The 26,410-nt window shown below is 39.4% G+C and overlaps 1 protein-coding gene across 5 annotated transcripts in view; it reads left to right on the top strand.

Annotated features, from left to right (window-relative positions):
• The window catches only part of NTRK2 (neurotrophic receptor tyrosine kinase 2), a 546,312-nt gene that overhangs the window by 28,499 nt on the left and 491,403 nt on the right, over positions 1–26,410 (top strand). For all 5 annotated transcript variants that reach the window (XM_033927854.1, XM_033927863.1, XM_033927846.1 and 2 more), the window contains 2 exons: positions 9,524–9,592; positions 19,661–19,809. In XM_033927854.1, coding sequence (XP_033783745.1) covers positions 9,524–9,592; positions 19,661–19,809 — 218 coding nt within the window. The remainder of the gene's footprint in view (positions 1–9,523; positions 9,593–19,660; positions 19,810–26,410) is intronic.

The following is a 26,410-nucleotide window of genomic DNA, read 5'->3' as shown; positions in this document are numbered from 1 at the left end:
GGTCTGGAGGAGAGGAAGCATACAGGCTAAAAGAAGGGAAGAAAGATTGTATGCACAGTCAGAAGAAGAAAGTGCAACCAGAGACTCATGAAATCACCAGACAAGGTAGGAAAAATTATTTTATTTTAAATTTAGTGATCAAAATGTGTCTGAATTTATATCTACTGTCTATATTTTACACTAAGGTCCCCTTTTACTAAACCGCAATAGAGGTTTTTAGCGCAGGGAGCCTATGAGTGTCGAGAGCAGCGCTGGGCATTCAGCGCAGCTCCCTGCGCTAAAAACTGCTATCGTGGTTTAGTAAAAAGGGAGGGGGTATATTTGTCTATTTTTATATGGTTGTTACTGAGGTGATAGTGCATAGAGTCATCTGCTTTGACCTCTTTGAAAAACCCTGGAATAGGAATGATAATTAACATTTTCTATGCGTACAGTGTGCTTTGTGTTTTTTATTTTATTTTATTGTTGGTAGATCATTTTGACTTGGTCATTTAAAAAGTAGCTCGCAAGCCCAAAAAGTGTGGGCACCCCTGCGTTATAGCCTTTCTTTTCTTAAATATTTCTTTTTTTGTCTGATTATGAAATGAGCCTCCTTTATATTCAGCCGAACTCCCTCTATGTAGTGGTCTAAGGAAGGATAACCAGATAATGCTACTTTTTTCTTTTGTATGTATAATTAATAATGTATGCTGTATTTCTGTGGCAAGAAGTTTATTTTCTTGTAAATTTGTTGAAAAACTTAAATAAAGAATTAAAAAAAAAGAAAGAGGAAGTTCTTTAGAGCGGGCTTGAGACTGCTACAGACAAGCTAGCCTCTGTGTGGTTTCCCCTCTGCTTGCACTTTTGCTGTGATACCAATCATGTAAGATGCCTTTTGCTTTATTTCTCATTAAACATATTTTTAAACTATAGCAAAAGTGTGTTGTCGTAGAGGTTATTTAAAAGCAATGAAAGGGCTTGCAGTCCCCCTTTCATTTTCTTCCTACCCTGTCTTTCCTGAACAGATTATAGCCCGGTAAAACTACATCCCAGTCATGGTTCTCTGTGAACCATTTCTCCGTGATTGCCACTATATCCAACTCATCTTCTTCTATCACAGCTTTTAGATCCAGAATCTTGTTTCCCATACTTCGAGTATTAGTATTTACTGCTTTCCAGACATTGCCCCCTTTTCTCATCCATGTAGAGGTATTCAGTGATTTACTTACCTGAGGCTTTATACTTACCTCTTCAGCACTCTTGGCTTTCTTTCACCATTATTGAAATCTTTCTATTGGGATTTCCTAAATGTTCTGATTCAAAGGTATCCTTCAAGGATGCTCCACACCGAACCATCTGCTCCTGGGTGACTGTCTGCTTCCCCCTCCCCCCCATCTTAGTTTAAAAGCTGTTCTATCCCTTTTTAATGTTAGTGCCAGCAGCTTGGTTCCATCCTATTGTGAACTAAAAGAACGAGGGGGCACTTGGAGAAACTGAATGGAGACAGGTTTAGAACCAATGCTAGGAAATTTTTCTTCACTCAGAGGGTGGTGGACACCTGGAATGCGCTTCCGGAGGATGTGATAGGACAGAATACATTAAGGGGATTCAAAGAGGGATTAGACAAGTTCCTGAAGGATACGGGGATTGAGGGATATAAGATAGAGGTAGAGATAGGATCATGAAGGGTATAGACAGAAGAAACATGGGGATTAAAGGGTCTTAGACAAAGGATCACTTATAGGTCATGGACCTGATGGGCTGCTGCGGGAGCGGACTGCTGGGCGCGATGGATCCCTGGTCTGACCCAGCGGAGGCAACTTCTTATGTTCTTAAGGTGGAGTCCATCCTTTCAGAATAGGCTCCCCCTTTCACAGAAGGTAGCCCAGTTCCTAACAAATCTAAATCCCTCAACCCTGTACCATCATCTCAACCACACATTGAGACTTTGGAGCTCTTCTTGTTTCTTGGGTCCTGCACATCGAATGGGAAGCATTTCTGAAAATGCTACCTTGGAAGATCTGGATTTCAGTTTTTTACCTAAGAGCCTAAATTTGGCTTCCAGAACCTCTCTCCCATATTTTCCTATATCATTAGTACCTACATATGCCAAGATAGCTAGTTCCTCCCCAGCACTATCTAATACCTTATCTATTTAACATGTGAGGTCCGCCAACTTTGCACCAGGCAGGCAAGTGATCCTTACGCCCACCAGCCACCCAGCTTCTACATGCCTAATGATCTCCCATTACAATAGCTAACTCCTCCCTTTTGGACTAAAGCCCCTGGAGATAGATCCTTGGTGCAAGAGGATATTGCATCTTCATCTCCTGGTGGGCTGGTCCTGGCTACAGGATCATTTCCTGCACCACCAGAGTGATGTTCTCTATTAAGGAGACCTCCTTCCTCCAAGACAGCACAGGGGCTGCCAGACTGGAGGTGGGACTTCTCTACAACATCCCTGTATGTCTTCTCTATGTACCTCTCTGTCTCCCTCAACTCCTCCAAGTCTTCAACTCTTCAACTCTAGCCTCAAGGGACTCGTTCTCTAAGAGCCAGGAGCTCTTTGCAGTGAGCACATACATATCATTTCTCGCCAAACAAGGAGATAATCATACATGTGACACTTGGTGCAAAAGATGGGATAGCTCCCCTCTTGCTGCTGGACTAATGTACTGCATCTTATTATTGAGCTGCTTAATTAAATCCTATTAAGATACTGAGTATGTTAGACTGGTATAGAGAACCTTTAGATAATTTGTATGCTTTATGTAGTGTTTGAGTCTTAGCAAGTAATTAAATATAATAAGAATATGTAATAAGTTGTTCACCTGTTGTCCTAAGTAGGATAAATGACTATTTAGTCAAGGTTTGTTTATTAGTTTTTTATAAAATACAGAACAAGGAAGGAACAAACACATGAAGTGAATAGCATTAGATATGCTCAATGTTAAACAATTAGCTTTCTAAGTGGTTCAGCATAGTGAGCGCAATTAAACAATTAATAATATCAATCATCCAAACAAATTGTGTATAACAAAATTGGATGTCCATCCATGTGTGTGCAAGCATGAGAACAGTGGAAAAGAATGTAATGACAAGGGGAGGAGGGAGGGAGGAGGAGTAAGAAGTGAGAAACAGGAAAGTATATGTGGATGGTGTGAATGGTGGAAGCAAGTAGCTGTCCTATTGGTGAGAAGTGGTATGTAAATAGGACCTTAATAAGGACCATTTCTGCTGAAAATTCAGAGATTTGTTAGAAGTTTTGGCCAAATAGGCTTCAGTTCGGTACGTAAGACATACTAGGTTCCACCATTGAGAGCAAGAGGCTTGAGACAGGTCCTTCCAGCATGTAAGAAGAACTTTCAAGGCTAGGGATAGCAACAAGTCAAATAGAAAAGCATCTGAGTCAGAGATTAGGGTGGAAACAGAAAAGGATTTCAAAAGTAACATTTGATATGTCAGAGGGATATTTATGTGGAAGATGGAACATACAGTATCCCAGAGGGAGGACCAAAATGAGGAAATAGTTGGACAAGAGAAGAGAAGATGCTTGAGAGAGCCCACCTCTGAGTGGCAAGTCCAGCACTGGTCAGAATAAGCGGGGTTAATCTTATGGGATTTGAGTGGAGTCCAGGGCGCTCTATGAAGTAGGAAGAACATATGTTGAAGATTCGAGGCTGAACGAGATGTGTGAGAAGTGGAAAAATAGATGTGAGACCAAGCTTCTTCGGATATGGGGGTACCCAGGTCATTCTCCCATGAGGATTGTAATTGAGTTAGGGGGACAGGTAGGAACGATTTAAGTAATTTGTAAAAGTGTGAGGCAGAGTGACCTAGGGATAGAAATTGGTGTGAGAGAGTGAATAGGGAGGGAGCAGTAGTGTGTAAGATCGGATATAGACCTGATTTTTTGAGTGAGGATCGAAGTTGAAGCCATCTGTAAAAGTGGGAAGCATTGACAGAGAAGGAACTCATCAGCTCTTGGAACGTGAGTAAGGATCCATTTGGTTGACATAAGGAACCGATATCCCAGATACCTAGATGAAACCAGGAGGGCCATGATATATGCTTCTTATCTATTAAAATCAGCTTATTATGCCAAATAGGACAAAGTGAGGATTGATTCCAGGGGATATCAAGTCGTGCGTCAAGGTCAGCAAGGACTTTGTGGGTCGTGGATATGATGGGATGGTTAAGAAGGTTGGGTATGTTCCTAGTGCCCATCAAGCGTAAAAGAGGGAAGGGGCTCATGAGAGAGGATTCAAGTCTTAACCAGTTGGGTATGTCCGAAGATAGAGGGGAGGAAAGCCACTCAGCACCCTGCCTCAAGAGAAAGGCCTTATGGTAGCAGTGAAGATCTGGGAAGTTAACACCACCTTGTTGAGAAGAAGCTTTTAATTTTTGAAGTGAGATTCTGTGGGGTTTGTTATTCCACAGGAAGTGAGACATTTTTGATTCCAAATGTTTGTATGTAGACGGTGGGAACAATAATGGGAACATGTTGAAAATATAAGTAATTTTAGGGACTACCATCATTTTTAAAGTGTCCAATCGACCCCACCATGAGAGGTGTAGGGGAGACCATTTAGAGAGAGTGGTGGTTAGTTGTGTAAATAGTTTAGAGGAGATTAATTGCATAGATGATCGAAGATCTCTATCAAATGGTAAACCTAAGTATTTAATTCCAGAGGGGACCCACTTGAAGGGCTGAGAGGAGATATTGAAAGGGATACACGAATCATTAAGAGGCATAATATCCGTTTTGTCCCAGTTGATTTTGTATCCCGAGATCAGAGAGAAGGAGGAGATCAAGCGAATTAGGGAAGTTAAGGAGGGTTCTGGGTCAGAGAGATATAATAGGACGTCGTCAGCATAAGCGGAGATTTTGAATTCGTTGTTGGATATAGATACTCCCTTGATATCTAAGGATTGCCTAATAGCTACAAGAAGGGGCTCCAAGGCTAGATTAAACAATAAAGGGGATATGGGGCATCCTTGTCTTGTGCCTCTGTGTAGTGTAAAGGGGGAGGAGGCAGTATCATTAACAATTAGTCTAGCAGTAGGGTTATTGTAGAGAAGGGAGATCATGTGGATAAACATAGGAGGTAATCCAAATGCAGACAGAACAGCAAATAAGTATTTCCATTCCACCCTGTCGAACGCCTTCTCGGCATCAAGAGAAACGAGAATGGTTGGGTCAGGGTTTGACGAGGTGGAATGGAGCACATGACATAACAATCTGGTATTATCTGCCCCATATCGACCCTTCATAAAACCAACTTGGTCCCTGTGAATCAAAGCAGGCATAACTTTCTCTAGTCGAAACACTAATATTTTGGTGAAGATTTTATAGTCCAGGTTGAGTAGGGAAATAGGACGATAGTTCTTAACGAGCTGGGGGTCTCTGTCTGGTTTGGGCAGAACAATAATGTTGGCTTCAAGAAATCGATGAAGGTTAGCTGAGGTGGACATCAGACCATGATAGTATGATAGTAGATATGGTGACAGGAAGGAGGAGAACGATTTGAAGAATTCAGAAGTCAAGCCATCAGGACCGGGAGTCTTAGCAGAGGGCATGGAGGAGATGGCATGAAGAATTTCTTCTGTAGATATTGGCTGTTGTAAGGGTTGTTGTTGAAGAGCTGAGAGGGTGGGTAATTTGAGAGAGCAAAGAAAGTCCGATATGGAGTTATCATCAGAGGAAGACTCAGAGGAGTAGAGTTGATTGTAGAAAATGCGGAATTCCTCAAGGATATCTTGGGTAGAGGTGCGCAGGAGACCATTAGGGGATTTGATGTGAGAGATCCTTTGTTTGGTGCGCCGACCTTTGAGATAATTAGCAAGGAGACGGCCCGATTTATTAGAAGAAGAATAGTAAGTAGCGGATCTTCTAAATATGGATGCTGAGGCCATTGAGCTGAAGATTTCGTTGTACTGGAACTTCAGTGATTGCAGTGTTTTGTATAGGGAAGGATCATGGCGATGGTAAAGCTGTGTCTCGTATGTATGAATGTCTGATTCCAATTGGTTCAAAGTAGATTTGCGTTGTTTGAGTTGAAAGGCTGAGTAGCTGATGATTTCTCCTCTGAGCCAGGCTTTATAGGATTCCCAAACAAGGGAAAAGTCCGAAACTGAAGAAGTATTTGTGTCGAAGAAAGCTTGCGATTCAGTCCTGATGTGTGAGAGGAAAGTCTCGTCTTGTAAAAGAAAATTGTTGAGGCGCCAGTGACGAGAAGAAGGATAAGCAGACCATTGAATAGTACAGGATACAGCTGCATGATCCGATATAGTGATGTCATGTATTTTTGCAGAAGAAACTAGACTCATCAGGTCTTTAGAGCCCAATATGTAATCAATCCTTGAGTGAGATTTATGAGGAGCAGAGTAAAAGGTATAGTCCCTAGTAGTAGGATGTAAAATTCTCCAGAAGTCAATCCATCCAAATGAATCCATTAATCGGCGAAGCGCAGAGCGGACTCCCAGTTTTGCTGGGCGGCAGGTGGAGGATCTGTCAATGAAGGGGTCGATGGGGAAATTGAAATCCCCTGCAAATATGGTGTGGGATGACAGTGAAGTTGTGCTGATCGTATGAAATGATTGGAAGAAAGCGGAGTCATCAGTGTTGGGGGCGTAGATGTTGAAGAGATTCAGAGGTTGACCTGCTATAGAGCCCTCAACATAGGACCATCTGCCAGCAGGATCAAATTTATGAGACGAAAGCTGGAAATTTAGAGATCTTTTCAAGAGGGTAATAACACCATTTTTCTTTCCTTGAGCCGGTGCAGAAAAGCAATGTTGGACCCAGCCACCAGACATCTTCTGTGCCTCTTCGGAGGAGAGATGAGTTTCTTGGAGCATACAAATATCAGCATTGAGATGCTTAAGGTAGTGCAGAATTTTCTTCCTTTTAATTGGGTTATTTATCCCTTTAACATTCAGAGATATAATATTCAGGTTAGCCATGTATAGAGAAGGACCTGAGTGTAGACCATAATAAGCTGAGAGCGGTCAAGTTCAATATATGCAGAAAAGGAGAAAGGTAATCACACCAATGAGCCAAGTGAGGGAGAGAGTGTAAGGGGGAAGTGACGGACTCATGTTTGCAATGAACTAGTATGATAAAACAAACAAAGCACAAGAAATGGGGTCGCATGCTGTTAAGAGGAGCTCAGTGAACCGCTCCATCGCTCGCCCCTAGAAAACCATGAAAAGAATCAGATTCAGCCCTTTCAGAGCCTGCGCATACAGAGAAAGGTAGAGCCTATGAATCAAGACATAGCTCCCACTGAGTCATCAAGGTATTTTTGGAGATCCGTCGGAGAATCAAAATTTTTAGTAGTGTTATGGTAGGTTATACGCATCCTGGCGGGGTAATAGAGCCCATATTGTGCTCCAATGCTCCTGAGCTGAGGTCGCATAGATAGGAAGGCCTTTCTTCTTTGAGCGGTGGCTTTGGAGACGTCAGGGACAAATAGGATCCTTTTACCATCCACTGAAAGATTCTGAGCAGATTTTGCAGCTTGTAATATTTGAAGGGCTTGTGGGTACCGTAGAAGCTTGAAAACAATGGGACGTGGAGGTTTAGAGGGTGATGGAGGACCTGATGGGACCCTGTGCGCTCTTTCAATTTCCAGAGGGGGAGAGAAATGGAGGTTAAGGATGTCAGGAATGAAAGAATGTAAAAATTGAAGCATATCTTTCCCCTCTTTAGATTCAGGGAGGCCTATGAGGCGCACATTGCTTCGGCGCATACGATTAGATAAATCCTCCATATCTGATTGAAGAACAGTGAGTTTTTGCAGGTCTCGGTTAATGTCCCTGTACTGGGAATCATGGGCTGCCAAACGTTCTTCAACGAGTTCTAATCGGGCATTGTGTTGTTTTAACTGCACAACTATAGTGGTCATTTCAGACTTAATGTCTGCGGTTGCAGCCAGGTTTTCCTGCATAAGTTCGCGCAGGACTTGCAAGTCGCGCGCGATCGAGGCTCCATTATCAGCGGAGTCAGAGGTCGGGGCCTTACCGGGAGACGGCGGTTCATGTTTGGACCGTTTGGGAGCCGGGTGCGTCGTGGCTGAGCTCGTGGTGGGAGCGGAGTCGGTCTTGCTAGATTTGCTGGCCATCTCTGAACGTACCGGTAGTGATTTGTGGTTGCAACGTGCGCTTTTTCGGGCTGAAAAAATGTTAAATCGGCGAGGCTGCAGCGGAGACGAAGCACTAAGCGGCCATCTTATTTGCAGGCACGTGACGCCCCCCCATAAATGACTATTTAAATTAAGACTATAAGTAATGGAAATGAACTAGGGATGGGTGGGTGGGAGTTCAAGTTTAAGACCTTTAGCAGGCTTTTACTCTATGGAAACTAGCTAAGTAAAGCTTAACCTTTTAAGATCTAAAAAGTATCTTTATAAAGGAACCTACAGTTTAGCTTTTATCCCCCAAATTAGCAAAGCTCAGAGCAAACTAATGTATATTTTACCCAGAGAAATATCCTGTCTCCTCTCCTCTGTGAAAGATATGTCCTCTCCTTTCCTCTCAAAGAGAAATATGTCCTCTGCTCCTCTCCTCTCCGAAAGAGGCCCTTTCCTCTTGCTCATTATGGTGGTGTTTCCATGCATCATGAGAAAATACCTTGAGAAGCAGATCTTGAGAAGTGAAAACATTCCATGTTGCTCATTCCCAGGGATAATTCAAAACGACAATAAAGTGATCTACAACACTGGAACTGCCAAACTTCACAATATATATAGCATAATATATAGAGAGCTAAGCCCAACAACAAGACAAAGTATGTTGCAGTAGGAGCTGATGCACTAATTGATTTTTTTTAAAAATATGTGAACCACTGTTTATATGAGAGGGGAAGTATGGAAAGAGGAGGTTATACCAAGGAATTGAAAAGCCAATCTTCTGATGTCATAAAAAATGAAAAAGGTTGGTAATGTACTCCTGGCTTTCTGTAAATGTGATGATGGGGTTTTTTTGTAGCAAAAAAAAAAAAAAGATTCTTACTATAAAGATGCATAAATAGTACTGGGTCTTCTTGCCTAGGCAGTGTTTCAGAGATTAAAAAAAGAAAAATGTCCTGTGGAACACTGCAACTTCCTGGCATTTCATTCATTTTACCATTTGTAATTCTGAATGGTTGTTTTCTAAGTTTGAGCTGAGATTTTGGCTGTTTTTTCATCATCCCCCTCAGGAAACAAACCAGAGTTGTTTTAGGAATGGGCAAAAGGAAAGGGAAGAAAAGAGTTTCATGGATCATATCAAACATGGTCTATTCAAAGAAAAGTGTGCCCTACATTCTTTCAAATTTCTCTGCACATAAATGCATTTTGACCGAAGTTTAATCTTTTTTTTATGAATCATTCTTCATATAATCCACTGCATGCTAGTGCTGATTCATCTATGTTGTTGCCTGGATTAGAAATCAAAAACCAGTGAAGGAGCTCAGTTTACAAAGGCATTCTTAATTTGACTTTTGGCAGCTATTTGGATTGCAATTCAACTCTTACACGAGGCTGTTTTGTTTTTTCCACAGAAATCTTTCCAGAAACAAGCTATCACGTTTATCGAAGAAACCTTTTCGTCACCTCAACTTGTCTCGTCTGTAAGTCATGGTTTTTAATGCTGGTTTATGTTATATGGAAGTATTTTGTTAGAGGTGATAGTGACAACATATGTGGGTGGCTTAAAAATTGCAAGCATCCATGCCCTGTCGAGGAGATTTTTGCTCGCATAAATTGCTTTGAATATTGGCCTCCCAGTATTTAACTTATTCTAGTCATAAGCAATGGAATGCTTTTTCATTGGGGGGTGGGGGGAAACCCTAGCCCCAGCAGGATCCTGTGATATGACCTCTCTAGTTCCTAACTTCCCCAACTACCTTCCACGGTCGCTGTAATTTTAAATCTTCTGGCAGCTGACGTACAGCGTCAATGAGCAGACCTGCCCCTGAAGTCTTTGTTTTGAGGTAGAGAATGACACAGGGAAAAAATTTTGTCCCCCTCCCCACTCCTTCCCCATGAACTCTGTCCCCGCCCTATTCCCACGAGCTCTGTTTCCATCTCCGCTCTGTCCCTGTCCCTACAAGCTCTATCCCCGTCCCATCTCCACGAACTCTGTCTGATCCCGTCTGCACAAGCCTTGAATAGTTATGATTTTATATTGAAATCATTTTATTAAAATATAAAAAGAAACACTATTCTCCCAAATTTCTGCCCTGGGCCCTACTCATATCTAACACCAACTGGCAGGATAAAATTTCAGTTCTCATATTTTCTAATCACAAAATAGAAAATATAATTATTTTTCTACCTTTTGTTGTCTGGTCATTTAATTTTTTAAGTAATGTTGGTCCTAGGCTCTGGTTTCTGTTTCCCTCTGTCTTCTCTTAACTCAGTCGCCATTTGACATTTCTTCTTTTCTGTGCTAACCATTCATCTTCCATCTTTGTGTACCTGTCTTTTCCTTTTCTGTGTCCCATACAGCATCTCCCGTGTCCTCCCTGCATTTGTCATCACTACTCTATGTCTCACATTACTCATCTCCTTTAGGTTTTCCTAGTCTCTCCCACATCTAATACAGTCAACACCTATGATTCTGGTCACCACACTGGCTGACTATCAGGCCCATTGTTTCTCTCTAATATATAATTCATATTTATTGCCTAACATATGTACAGTAGTTCTGCTTGTTTTTATGTAAACCATTAAAAAAATGGCACTATGTAGACAATTTCTGAGTGGATGAAACTTCACTGGGATTCTGAAGAGGCTGCTCCCAACTTTTTCATATGAGAGTACAAACCCTATGAAGAAGTTAGGATGAAAGCCAGAAGCATTTTCAGAGGGAAAGAAGAAAAAAGCATATCATGAGGGAAATAGTCAAGTATTTGAGAGGCTTAAATGAACTGCAGGATCGATATTCATTGCGACTTAATCAGCCTGTAACAGCTCCTGGTCAATTAAATTGTTTGAGTCAAATTTAAATGCTTGACTCTCATTGATAAAGTCTTGAATGATGATGCTCCCTTGGCTATCAGAAAATTCTTTGAGAATTTATAGACATCCCCATGGCTGTTGATGTCAGCTGATAAGCTTCTACTAGATATTCTTTCCTGATAAGACTTTTAAAATAATAAATAACAATTATCACTTATTATCCTTCATAATCCCACCCCCCCCTTATCTTGTCCAATATTTAGGTGTTTAAGATGTCTGATCACCAGAATAAATCGTCAATGGCCCCCAATGACTTTGCAATGTTTTAAATTATGTATGTTATTTTGGAAACTGCCTAGAATTGTAGAATAGTATGGTCTAGAAAATTTTTCATAAAATAAATATATGCTCATTTTTAGCAGCACTTAGGGCTCTGTTAACGAAGCTGCGGTAGCAGTTTAACACGCGTAATAGCGCGCGCTAGCCGCTACTGCCTCCTCTTGAGCAAGCGGTAGTTTTTCGGCTAGCGCGGGGGTTAGCGCGTGATGAAAACTCCTGTGCAATAAAGCCGCTAACACGGCTTCATAAAAGGAGCCCTTAATCAGTTAATTCTATTCTGTTTATTTATTTATTTGGTTTTATAGCCCTCCCTCCCAGGGGAGCTCCGACTGGGTTACAAGTTTACATACATATTAAAGTGTTTTATACAAGATGTTGGCAAACATGGCATGGCAGAACATTGACAGGGATGGCAAAACAGTCAACAAAGCATGGCAAAACACAACATAACTTAACATGGTATGGTGAGAAATAGCAAACAGCATGACAAACATTGTATTACAAGCGTGGTTAACATAGCATGGCAAACCTAGTATTATGTATATGCAAACATGGCATGGCAAACATAGCATGGGATATATGGAGGGGCTTAATCAACAATGTCTAAGACCCCTTTTGGCCTAAGGCCCTAGGCGTACAAAGTAGGCAGCAGGGAAATGTCCATTCTTGAAAAAAAAGTCCAAAATGTGCTGGGGGATTTTTCGAGAATGGCCAACCTGTACGTTCAGCAGTTTAATTGCCCAGACCGCTACTACGTGTATGCTTACAATACATTCCCGACCAAAAAAATCACTTAAGTCACAAACGCCCAAAACAAGACATTTTCGGTGAAGGAGGGGCCAGTCCTTCGCCTAAAAGCATGATTCTCTAGATAACCGGCATCTGTCATAAACAACGGCGGTTAGAGAATCATGGAACCGTCCTGTCCTGTGTTCCAGCGATCACGGCAGAAGAGATGCCCAATCTCTTCTCCTGTAACCCCCCAATCGGCACTGTCTTCACCGGCAGAAGAGATGCCCCTCCCCCGAAGCGCTCTTCACTGGCAGGAGAGATGTCCAGTCCTTCTTACCGGACACTTCCCCCGAAGCGCTCTTCACTGGCAGGCATCCCTCCTGCCGTTGAAGAGTGCTTCGGGGGAGGTGTCCAGCAGGAGGGACTGGGCATCCCTCCTGCTGGTGAAGAGCGCCTGTTCAGGGTGGTTCTGGCAGGAGAGATTGGGCATCTCTCTTGCCGCAATGTGTCAGGGAGGGTTGCAGCGGATGGCGACAGGAAAGATTGAGCATATCTCCTGCCATGATCATTATGGGTGCAGGGGGACAGGTTGCTTGGGCCGCTGAGCTGATCACGGGGGCCACTTTTGCCTGTTTTGACTTTGTCTAAGTCAAAACCTATAAGTTCTGTCTAGCAACCTATCAAACTATTTTGGCTATAGCTGCTGGACGACTAAGTCTAGGTTGGCCCATATCCCGCCCACCTCCCGCCCTATCCACTCCTCCAGACTAGCTCTAGCCCCTAAGGAATAAGGATGCCGAGAAAGAGCTCTCGCATGAACCATTGAAAATGTCCTTTCGGGCGAAATGGGTCCTGTTGAAGCACGCTAGAGACACTGCAATAAAAGGATAAGTAAAGCAAAGGAATTCTTACTGTTGTATAGTCTTTATTTATTTTTCATATAAAGAATTATAGAAAGTCCAAACAACAGTAATTTAATACACAATATAGTAACAGGAGGTTATGAGGAGAGCCAAAGTGGTTAAAGACATATTTTGATGTGAATGACATTGAAGGCTTTCGCCATCCTGTGATTGAACCCAAAACAGTGAGGTGTCCTTTCGCTGTGGTGGTTTGGAGGTTCCCTGCCACTGCTGCTCAGCTGATCGCGGCAGGCATATTTCCTTGCAATGATAAGCTCACCGGCAATGTGATTCTGTGACATGGACGCCAGTTAGAGAATCGGGGTGGTTAGGCATCTGTCCAATTCTGTATAGGATTCTTCAAAGCTTCTTAGGCGGCTGCTGAAACCAGGCTTCCTATACAGAATCAGGCCCAATATGTTTGTCACTAGTGTACTGCGCACACCACAGTGTTACATTTTCAAAAATGTTCCCTCTAGCAGAGCTTGCATATCTATTTTGCTGTATCAAGCATCATTTGGAATAGCTTACCTTTTCATGATTAGAAATGTTCAAGGCTATCTGATGTTCTCAAGAATTTAAAGTCTTTGTTTTTTAAAAGTTTAAATGATGAACCATTGAATTTATTATTAGTTCTGTTTCCTGGGAATTGTCCAGTTTTTGTTATTGCAATTTTCATAGAATTTTATGGTATCTGTGAAATATAAGATGATTAGTAATGTAATGTAATGAATCTCCTCTTAAATACCCAATGTGATAATGAGAGATTATTCTTGGAACATGCTCTTTGACATCATCAGTATGGCACATCATCCATTTTTCTTAAAAAAAAAAAAAAATCTTTATTCATTTTCAAATCAAAACAAGTGCACAAAAATACATCATACAAGTAATTCCAATATAGCACTATAATATCTAACACATAAAATCTAATAGTGTAATAACCCCCACCCATCCACCCACCCACCCTTCATCACATTTTCTACTAAAATAGAATATACACATGTTATATAACATATTTTAACATATCTTATAAAATTACTCCCCAACTCCACCCTCCCCCTTGAGTGTGCTAAACACAGCTAAGAAAGAAAAGAAAAGAACTGATGACTATTCATCGCAATACTTTGCCAATGGCCCCATATCTTTACAAAGTTATTATATGTCCCTTTTTGTATCGCTATTGCTCTTTCCATCTTAAAAAAATGGCATAATGAATTCCACCAGAATGTGTGATTAAGATTCTTGTAATTTTTCCAATTATTGGTAATATGTTGAATGGCAACCCCTGTCATGACTAAAAAGTTTGTTATTATATGACGATATTTGACTCTTCTTTCTCATAGCCATTCCGAATAAAACAGTATCGTAGGAAAGCGCAACATGGTTTTCCAATAAAGAGTTTAATTGAGACCATATTGAATTCCAAAATAACTTGATATAGGGACAATAATAAAGTAGATGATCTAATGTCCCTGGTTCCAGATTACAGTGCCAGCATTTATTGGACTTAGAATTATCTAATTTTTGTAAACGAACAGGGGTCCAAAACACTCTATGTAACAAAAAGAACCAAGTTTGCCTCAAAGATGCTGACACTGTACATCTCATCCTCCAAGACCAAATTCGTGGCCATTGAAATGCAGAAATCTGATGCTTAATCTCAATGCTCCAAATGTCTCTAAAACCACATTTTGGTTTTTTATTCAAGTATCCAGATAATAATTTATACCACACTGCGACTTGATGTCCTAGGAAGTCTGCTTGGAAGCATAGGAACTCTAGACTATATTGATTATTAAGATTCTTCCATTCAGGGAACCCCACCTGAATAGCCTGCTTCAACTGTTGCAGTTGTGAAAATTCAAGCAGTTTACCATCTGAAATAACATCATTCAGAGTTCGAATGCCTGCAATCATCCATGGGATGGGCGAGGATAAAACTTAAGGATGCTATTTGCTAGTTAGGAGAGTTTTTCCAGTGCTTTACTTGAGATTTGGGTGGCGGTAGTTTAAATCTGCTGTAATGAGTAGAGTTAGGGATAATCACATTCATGGGAGGTTTGCCAGACAAGTACACTGGGGGGAAGAGGGGGATCTTTGTTGAAAGCTGTTAAAACTGTGTTTAGTTGACCAGGGACTTAGGTTTACAAGGCATATTTATTATGGTGAAATGAGCACATTTATAGGGCAGTGTTTAAAAAATACTGTTTGTGTTAAATCCGAATTTGTAGAAAGATCCACATAAGTACTACATTTCTGGTAGATCCATTAATATTATAGGGTGGGACCCAAGTATAATATTGGTAGTTTGGCAGCTGTTAGAGCCCACAAAACCTTTACAAATCTAGACACCTTGAGATTAAATTTTAATATGTTTTTTATCATGTTAACATACTGAACTCGTATAAACCCCATACAATATGTAATTATCAACAGCCAAACCAGAGAATGGGTTTTCTGTAGATAAATTTATGACAGTGCACTTAAAAGAATCTTTCTCTTCAAAACTGTTCTCTAGTCTCTTGGAGGGGAGTTTGGGGGAGAGGGAAAATGAACATGGAAGCTGTTGAACAATGCTCTACATCAGGGGTGTCAAAGTCCCTCCTCGAGGGCTGCAATCCAGTCGGGTTTTCAGGATTTCCCCAGTGAATATGCATGAGATCTATTTGTATGCACTGCTTTCATTGTATGCTAATAGATCTCATGCATATTCATTGGGGAAAATCTGACTGGATTGCGGCCCTAGAGGAGAGACTTAGACACCCCTGCTCTACATCTTTTAAAAGCACTCAAATAAGTGAATTATGACAGGGCTAACTGTAAATATTTTTTTTTTTTTTGCCATTTCAAGCAAATAGTTTTGGGGGATCTGTTCAATGCATTTTTGGATGGTTTTCACTCACGCTTGAGCTTTGTAGAGTTCTTAACATACATTACACAATTTTAATTCATTGTAGTAGCTGCATTATTTATTTATTTTTTTAATTCTTTATTCATTTTGCAACATACATCAAGTATATAAATAATTGACAGATGAAATTTTAATACATCACTTGAATATCTGTCATTTAACAATAATACATAAAATTTAATCCCATCCCTCCCATAACATATGCAATCATATATATCATAGAGATATTATTTCCTAATGAATTAACAGATCAAATTTATTTATTTAAAAATTTATATACTGCATAAAAACTATTAATTTATAGGTCAATGTACATTCATCAATTTTGCTTGCACTTAACATTTTTAAAGCATATTAATGAACTGAAAGCATGCTAACAAATGTATAACCCTAGCATTTACTGTAAAAATTGATAGCCAACATAATGTCCTCAGAAATGCAGCACATAACTTGCCTTGCTTATATCTAGAGTTGGTCCTGGGAATATGATACACAAAACAATTTGCCCCAATGTATGAACCTGAAAAGGAAGTACACAGTACTATCATGTTCAGCCAATTAAACCAATACATTACAAACGTTAATTAAATGATTTTGCTACCTCTTGGTATATTACCCTTGAATGACCTCTCCTTGCCCCAAACATATGAAAGTGACTCAACAGAATTGGACATTTGTTATTGATTGAAATGCAAATTGTCCTTTTTTCATGGATTTTTAGAAAATGTTAGAACATGTTTATGTGATCTGAATGCTTTCTTCCATCAGGAAGGCAAAAATATGTAAAACTTGATAATGGGTCTCTCCCAGTGATATTTATTTATTTAAAAATGTATATACCGCCTAAAAATCCTAGGCAGTTTGCAATCAACATACAAAGTGATTAAAAACAATACATCACATATTCAAGCAAGAGGGTTTATGTTACAGTCTTTATAAAGAGGCTGGGGTGATTCTAAGGAGTTAACAATAGGGAGTATTTTAACTGAGATTTTGGAGACTTTGTTACAAGACCAATTGTGATATAGCAGTCTTTTTTTTTTTTTTCCCCAAAGCAGAAAAAGGCACCTTTTTGTGGCCAATAAATATCTGCATCCTGATTTATCTCCTAGAACCCAGGAGGAAGATTTTGAAACTCTGCTCTCAGGCCTTGGCTTTGGATATGACTTATTTTTTTGTTTCCCTAGGAAGTGTTTGATTAAGCATGCCAGGAGAGAATATTGTTCTTTAATGCAGTTGTTTATAGTTGTTAGGTTGATTTTGTTTCAGGATCACTTTTTTTTCTCTCCTATACCGGTATTGTTTGAATGGGCAAGCTCCTTTTCTCCTGTTTTGGATGTGCATTGTTTTAGGTTGACTAGATGTGTTTGTTGGAGCTGTTACCGCTGTGGCTGTACTAAAAACTTTGGGGGGGGGGTTGAGGGGGGTTAATAAATAAAAAGGATGGAAAAACTAAAGTGGCATGACAGGAGTCCTGAAGAGCTAAAGGTGGACTGCAATGAATTTAGAAGAGGCAACTCTGTTTATTAAAGTTACTTATGAAAAGATATTCTGTCCCCTACACTTTCTCTTTTATGCAGCTGACACTGCATTTGGTAATGGATGGAGCTATTCTATGTATGACTCTTGAATTTAGCATTATCAGATGCTCTGACCAAAAATAAATAAATAAATAAAGTAATAATTCAAGCAAGTCATCAACTGGAAATTTTCCATGTTTCCATGAGCAAAGGTGAGAGAGTGCAACATTTTCAGCTAGTCAGACATCTGGAGGCACATGCACACACACCTACCCACCCACCTAATGGACTGTGGTATACACAATTAATTAGGAGAAAACTGTACTTGTGGGATTTGAACCAGTTTTCTTTTTCCAAAACAAGTGCTCCACAGTTGAGCTACAGGCCTAGAACTATTGATTTCCAGCAATCTACATTACTGTATGCTTAAGACCAAAGCTCTTTGCAGGCAGCTGGGCCAGAACTATTTGTGGTTTAAATAAACATAATTGAATCTGAAAGACGTAGGTGTATACAGTTCTGATATACTGTGTATTCCAGACAGCTACCTTATATATATGCATCTGATAATATATACATTTCAAAATGCATTTTTTAAAAATTCTGATAATATTTTAGGGTACTCTCCATGTATATATACATACAGTGTTGCACAAAATCAACCACACGGCCAAATGACTTTGTGCCATTAAGTTTACAAATCTGATTTGAAAGTGGAAGATGCACAGTTTTGCTGTAGATCAACATTACTAAAATGGTAACAACTAGAAACTTCATCACTGATCCTAGCAAAACAATTCATAAGAACATAAGAATAGCCATACTGGGTCAGACCAATGGTCCATCAAGCCCAGTAGCCCATTCTCACGGTGGCCAATCCAGGTCACTAGTACCTGGCCAAAACCCAAGGAGCAGCAATATTCCATGCTACCGATCCAGGGCAAGCAGTGTATTGCCCCATGTCTATAACAGACTATGGACTTTTCCTCCAGGAACTTGTCCAAACCTTTCTTAAAACCAGCTACGCTATCCGCTCTTACCACAATCTCTGGCAATGCGTTCCAGAGCTTAACTATTCTCTGAGTGAAAAAATATTTCCTCCTATTGGTTTTTAAAGTAACTTCATTATGTGTTCCCTAGTCTGTAATTTTTGACAAGAGTGAAAAATTGATCCACTCGGAATTTTGTAGAGTTCAATCATATCTCCCTTCAGCCGTTTCTTTTCCAAGTTGAAGAGCCCTAACCGTTTTAGTCTTTCCTCATATGAGAGGAGTTCCATCCCCTTTATCATCTTGGTCGCTCTTCTTTGAACCTTTTCTAGCGCCACTATATCTTTCTTGAGATAAGGAGACCAGAATTGAACACAATACTCAAGATGAGGTCGCACCATGGAGTGATACAAGGACATTATGACATTCTTAGTCTTGTTAACCATCCCTTTTAAAAATAATTCCTAGCATCCTGTTTGCTTTTTTGGCCGCCGCCACACATTGGGCGGAAGGTTTCATCGTATTGTCTACAATGATCCCCAGATCCTGATAACCCACTGCTTAATAGAGGCATTGCTGAGATACAACCACCTATGAAAAAACTACTACTACTTATCACTTGTATAGCGCTGGAAGGTGTATGCAGCGCTGCACATTATGACATTTATAGACAGTCCCTGTTTGAAGTGCCAAAATACATTTATTTATTTGATTTTCTATACCATTCTCCCAAGGGACCTCAGAACAGTTTACATGAATTTATTCAGAAACTCAGACATTTTTCACTCTGTCCTGGTGGGCTCACAATCTATCTAATGTACCTGGGGCAATGGGGGGATTGAGTGACTTGCCCAGGGTCAAAAGGAGCAGTGTGGATTTGAACCTACGACCCCACAGTGCTGAGGCTGTAGCTTTAACCACTGCCCCACACATTCCCTCATTCTGGCGTTATTAATAAATAATACAATTCCAGACACATAAAGGAGCATAATTTAAAAAAAAGTCTAAGGCCCCAATTCTGCAATATCTTTAGGCATCCTTTGTTTTGTTTTGTTTGTTTTATAATTCTTTATTCATTTTTGTATGTTACAACAAGTGTATCAAATAAACTCATATAAAACTTAAAGATACACACTTGATTAACTCACATATTAGCATCAAATTTAACATTTCATTAGAATGCTACAGAAAATCCTTGGTTGGTGAATTCACTCCATTGTTGTTTTTGTACTAGTCAGGACACTCATGTATTCCACACTTTCACTCTGTGGCACTGTCCTTCTAAAAAAAAAAAAAATATGCCATTTATGAAGTCTGGGTTTAATTTTTTTCTTTCCAGAATTCTATCGGACAATCCCTTCCAGTGCTCTTGTGACATTATGTGGATCAAAATCCGTCAGAACTCTCTGATTGCAGACCTTAAAGACCTGTACTGCATGAATGGCAATATGAAAATTCCCCTCTCTGACATGCAGATTTCAAACTGTGGTAAGAAAAGATTACAGAACTCCTTTGGTCCATATCTGTGATTCATATCTATGAAGCAAAGCCAGGTCCTTTTAAAATGTAATTTTCAAAAAACAAGGTAGATTTGCTGTGTGCCATATCAAATATGATTTACACATGATTGCCAGCCATACTGACAGCACTCATTTTTAAGATAAACTGATCCTGTATTTTAATTATTTGCTAACCTCCAAGACTTCACCATCTCCTGCTGTTCCAGGTCATAGTATGTTCCATAGTATGTTTTTATATTCAAACTGAATTTGAAGATTTCTGATGTTTATCGACCATTTTAAGAGTGTTGTTTTTTAACAACTGAATTTTGTATGTTTGTTTAACATTTTATGCTTGTTACTATGGAAACCGTACAGGTAATATACGATATATAAAATTTTAAATAAATAATAAATGTGTAGATTCAGAGTAACCAGCATTCATTGTTTTAGTTATGAGACTCAATCCATGATCCTATTGGAGTTATCATACAGAACCTTACATTTATATTATTAAGTTCAAAACTGTTTTGCCTTAATCATAAAAAAAACAAAACACTTGTGCTAAAGGCTGCTACAGTATATTTCGATATAGGAAGGTGTTGGGCAGAACTAAGACACGAGTGAAATGTTGAAAGATTGCTGTTGAATACAGTTTCGATACACTGGTTCTTATACTATCTTGTTACAAAGCTGACATCTGTTCTTGTCCTCTGTTTTGGCCTCATATGTGGCTGTCAGCAGGTAATCAACTTGGCCTGCTTCCAGCTGTGGAGTATCGTTTGAATATCTAATGCTATAAGTATGTTCAGTAACTTCTTATGAGTTGGGCAACAGTGATGGAAAGGCCTTGGAAGTAAACAATTTTGAAAGAGGTGTATTCTGTACCACTAGCAGACTTGATTTTAGAAAACCTTTATAGGTGGGCAAGAATATAACATATGTCAGTTGGTAAGATGTGTTCACTGTAAGCTGTGTGAGTCCTCCAACTGCGTTTCAGCCATCAGGGGGTGCTGCTTCAATATTGTGTTTTCAATTGCTAAGGACTAGTAGGTTCCCTGGAATCCTACAAAGCTTGCCTGTCCATCACTTTTTTGAAAATATGATAGTGAAACAGCACCCTCACTGGCAGGACTTTTGCTGAAGGACTCCTGGTCAACTTAGTGAGAACAGTGCTGACAAGCATACTTTCTGAAGCTTAGCAGTTGTCCAAACATCTTTGTGCATTATGAAATACAATAAATGTGTTGTTTCTGTTGGCTTTAACCATTGTGGGTATGTAAGAGAAGTTTCTGTTTTGTGCCCTCATAGATGCTGACGTGCCAAATTAACATTTTTATTTTCAGAGCGTAGCAGCTCAAAAACACTAGAAACAACATGGCCTAATTCAAAAAGCCATTATCATATTGATATAACATTTGGTAGCGTCCTGAAGAGATTTTTTTCAGATGGGATTTGAGATAGTACTGTAGTTAACCCTACTGAAAATATTCTGTAGTAAAGAATTTAAGCGTCAACATGACATTTCTCAACAAAAGGAAAGAGACATTTGTTAATGGTCTTTTATTTGGTGTAATTTTTAGCATGCAACAGAGACCAAATTATTGAGGCCTGATTAATCTATCCTAGATTATATAACCGTGGCATATACATAGAATTATTCCACTTATTAGCCAAAAGATTGCTGAGGCAATGATAAGATATCTGTGAAGCATCAATTACACTATGGGCTAACCCCCGCGCTGGCCAAAAAATACCGCCTGCTGAAGGCAGGCGTTAGCGGCTAGTGCAGCTGGCGGTTTAACATGCGCTATTACGCACGTTAAACCGTTAGCGCGGCTTGATAAAAGGAGACCTATATAACAACATTTTTTTTTTCCTGAGTAATAAGTGTTCTTTCTTAATTTACTATGTCACTAAAGTATAGAAAATGGCTATCATTCCCTTCAAACTTTGCTTTTGTGACCAGAACATTGATATTTTGAATTTACCTTTTTTGCAGAACATTCCAGATTGATTCCAAGCTGAGTAAATTTAGGGCCCCTTTACTAAGGTGCGGTAGGGTATTGCCACATTGCCCTGAGCTCCACATGCCCACTCCCCAGAGAGAGCAGCAACTCAGAGAACGAGGGAGATGTTGTAGATCAAGTTTACAATATCAGTGGTGCAGTTGATGAGAGAAATCCTTTCTATCCAACGACTTGATCAGAGATTTTGGTCTCATCAAGTCCAGTGCTGAGCTTTTGCTCTAAGCAGTGGAACCTGGATGAAAGTGTGTAAGTCACAGATCAGAGGAAATAGTGCCAACCAAGCTTTTTCCACATTCTTCACCCATCAAGAAAGGCTCTGTTTCTGCCACCATGTGACCAGTCTTTAGGAGTTCTATGCAGTTTACAAAAAAAATAAAAACAACCTAGAAATTACAAAAATTTCTTAAATAAGTAGGTTTTCAATCATTTCCTGAACTGCTGGTAAGAGACAGAGCTAACTAACAGATTTACAAACTCTTTATCACAAGAAGCTGCCTGAAAAGATAGGAGTTGTTGAAAAGAGCTCTTGTATAAATGACCTTTTACTGATGGAAAAGCAAACAAATTATAATTACGTCTTGGGCATTGTGAATTAATGAATACAAAATGATCTACAAGATAATCAGGTGCTAAACTAGCCATGCTGTTCCATTATGGGAACAAGTAGCCATCTTTTCCACTGAGTCACTCAGTGCACCTCAGGATTACAACAGCATTAAGGTCATACTAGGTACCTTGAAGTATAATGAGTAGGGCTGGGAGGTCATCGGAGACTTTAAAGTGGTGGCATTCCTAATGGGTTTCCAAGGCGGTTTTACCAAGTTTCCCTGCTATCTCTATCTTTAAGACAGCAGGGAAACAAAGGTGCTAAACTACTAAAGGTAGGACTGGCCATAGTGGACCAAGTTCTCTGTGGGGAGAAATAAGGTTAAATGGAGATCACTGGTGGACCCCTTGAAGGTGCTGATGCCACCATTGCACATTAAATTGGTTGAGAATCTGGTGAAGAATTACAGTAAAATAGGTTGTAGGATGTCTTTCAAAGTCCATGTCCTTGATACTTATCTTGAGACATTCAAGGAAAACATTGGAGTATACTCAAAGGAGTGAAGTAAGCATTTCCACCAGGATATACCAGACTTTGAACGCTGCTATCAGGGTCAATATAATGAGAAAATGATGGGAGAGTACATCTGGGGGCTGATTCATGAAAGTGACTTAAAATATAATTGTAAATCTCAAAAACTACACACTTATAAATCTTATGTGGTCATCTTTGTATAACTTCAATATAAATACATGTTAATTGTGATTCATATTCTCCAGCATTTATCGACAGATTATTACTTCCTCATACTACTTCATGGCTACTTCGTTCAACTCAGCAAAATCTCCTTTCAATTCCATCAATTTGTCATATAGTCTATGACAGTGTTCTTCAACCTTTTGACACCTATGGAAATAAAATAATTATTTTGTGGATCAGCACCGGTCCACGGACCAGCAGTTGAAGAACACTGGGCTAAGTTGTGGGCCAGACCCCGCCCATCTGCACCCCAGACCCCGCCCCATAATAATACTAATTGTAACACCATTTTTTCCATTCATTTTTCATATATATATACACACACACACACAATATAATCTTATTAACAACACAATGGTTAACCACAAAATTAAACTACACAAAGCACACTGAATGCTTCTCAACATTCATTCCTACCAGAAAACAGATAACCCCTTGCAAATATGGGACCAAAAACTAAAAGTACTAATATATACAAACAAACCCTAAAATGCAAGACTCTGCATGCAGTACAACCCCAGAGAAAACGAGACAAATGAATTTCTTCCTGAACAGTGTAAAATACAGACAGCAGATGTAAATTCTCAAAATTCAATCACTAAATTCAAAAATAAAATCATTTCATCTACCTTTGTTGTCTCCCTCGCTCCATGCTGTGCTTTACCTTCTGGCCTGCTCCTGCCTAGCCATTTTATGCCATCCCCAGTATTATCTTTGGACCGACTCCCTCTTCCTCACTGCTGCAGTGCACAAAGCCGTGGGCAGCAGCTCCTCACGCATCCCAAGCCTCATCTAGAAGCCTTCCCTCTTGACTTCAGGCATAGGAGCCGCTGCCTGCGGCTTTGTACAACGCGGCAGTGAGAAAGAGGGAGCCAGACTGAAGATAAGGCTGCATCGATCGCACTGCGGACTGGTGGCTGAAGAACACTGTCTCGAGCCCGATGCATGTGCTGGTCCTGTGGACCAGCAGGAAATTTCTGAGGACTGGCGGTTGAAGAACACTGGTCTATGATACTGCACACAAATCCATTTTCTCTGTTGTTACTCCTACCTTATGGAATGCCCTTCCAAGCCATCTTAGACAGGAAACATCCTTATCAATCAATGAGATGAACTATAAGACCTTCTGTTTAAGGATGTCTATACCAACTAAGACTTTCTTATTCTCCATCAGTACAGAACATTAACTTTTCTCCCCTCCTTTCTATGTGGCTGCTCTCCTTTTGTCTCCGGTTACTGCTTCTTCTTGTCTGTCCCAATAATAATGTTATCTTTTAATCCCCTGTTTTATCAGATATGTTTTTATTAAATTTATTGTAAACCGCCTATACTTAATGATGGGCAGTATATGAAATAAATAATAAACATGAAACTTGGTGTGCAAAAGTCTGGAACCACTTGTGAATTTTGCATTCTTTCAACTTTCTGACCTTTTATTTTAATTTCTTTGTTGACCCAATAGATTTGTCTGTGTACCACATTATAAGGGATACATTTGGCTATTAGAATCAACTTTTTATTGTAGTTTGACCTTACATTTCTAAGTTTGTTAAAGTTGTCATCTTAATTGTTTTTCTTTTTTTTTCCAAATCTTTATTCATTTTTACATCTCACAACAAGTGTACAATAATATAACAATTTTTTTTTCAAATTCTTTATTCATTTTCAATCTTACATCTAGTGTATAAACAATAAAACAATAAAATTAAACACACTTATATAACAATTGATTCATATAGATCACTTGAAAATTTTTTCTAAAATCATAAATACATAGATTTAAGTCCCTCCCCCACCCTTCCCTTCTACCAATAATATAATTCAAGTATATTATGCATATATTATATTCAAAGATACTGAAAAACCAATAATATAACTATACATCCCCCCTTTTCCATTCTTATAACATACTTTTTGTGCAAAAACGGTGTCTAATCATTACAAAATGTTGTCAATAGCCCCCAAATCTTTTTAAAATTATTATAGTTCCCTTTTTGTATGGCAATTATTCTTTTCATTTTATATATATATATATATATATATTATTATTCTTTTCATTTTATATATATATATATATATATATATTATTATTCTTTTCATTTTATATATATATATATATATATATATATAAAATGAAAAGAATAATTGCCATACAAAAAGGGAACTATAATAATTTTAAAAAGATTTGGGGGCTATTGACAACATTTTGTAATGATTAGACACCGTTTTTGCACAAAAAGTATGTTATAAGAATGGAAAAGGGGGGATGTATAGTTATATTATTGGTTTTTCAGTATCTTTGAATATAATATATGCATAATATACTTGAATTATATTATTGGTAGAAGGGAAGGGTGGGGGAGGGACTTAAATCTATGTATTTATGATTTTAGAAAAAATTTTCAAGTGATCTATATGAATCAATTGTTATATAAGTGTGTTTAATTTTATTGTTTTATTGTTTATACACTAGATGTAAGATTGAAAATGAATAAAGAATTTGAAAAAAAAATTGTTATATTATTGTACACTTGTTGTGAGATGTAAAAATGAATAAAGATTTGGAAAAAAAAAGAAAAACAATTAAGATGACAACTTTAACAAACTTAGAAATGTAAGGTCAAACTACAATAAAAAGTTGATTCTAATAGCCAAATGTATCCCTTATAATGTATATATATATATATATATACACACTAGTGTTTAAGCCCGTTAGATTAACGGGTGCTAGATGTCTCCTGCTTTTGAACCTGGGCAGAGGCAGAGCCGGGGCGGGAGGGAGTGACAGTGGGAGAGCAATTTCAAAGCCTCGGCAGCGGCGGCTCCTTGACCAATCCACGCTTACAACGTCCCCACACTCGCGGTCTGGCTGGCTCCCCCACCAAAGCCCTTCGCAGCGGCAACCCCTCCCGCATCCGTCCCCGCGTCCCATGCCTCTCCGAAGGCCGGCTCCCACGAAAATGGTGCCCCTCTGTCCAAAGCCGCAGCGGCAGCCTCCCTCAAGACACATTTCAAATCTGACATATTGTAATCACAAAACAGAAAATAAAATTATTTTTCTTACCTTTTATTGTCTGGTCATTATTCATACCATGTAGGGGTCCCAGGCTATGGTTGGCTTTTGATAACTCGCTTGCCAGGGCCCCTTCTTTCTTCTTCCCTCCCTCCATCCCTGCAGCTGAAGACAGACACCTTCCCCCAGTGGTCTGAGACAGGAGGGAGCAGTTAGGAGAGGGTCTGAGGGCAAAGAGGGG

This window comes from Geotrypetes seraphini, chromosome 1 (genome assembly GCF_902459505.1).
Source record: "Geotrypetes seraphini chromosome 1, aGeoSer1.1, whole genome shotgun sequence".
Classification (NCBI taxonomy): Eukaryota; Metazoa; Chordata; class Amphibia; order Gymnophiona; family Dermophiidae; genus Geotrypetes; species Geotrypetes seraphini.
The sequence above is the reverse complement of the archived record's forward strand: the minus strand, read 5'-3'. Positions and strand labels throughout refer to the sequence as shown.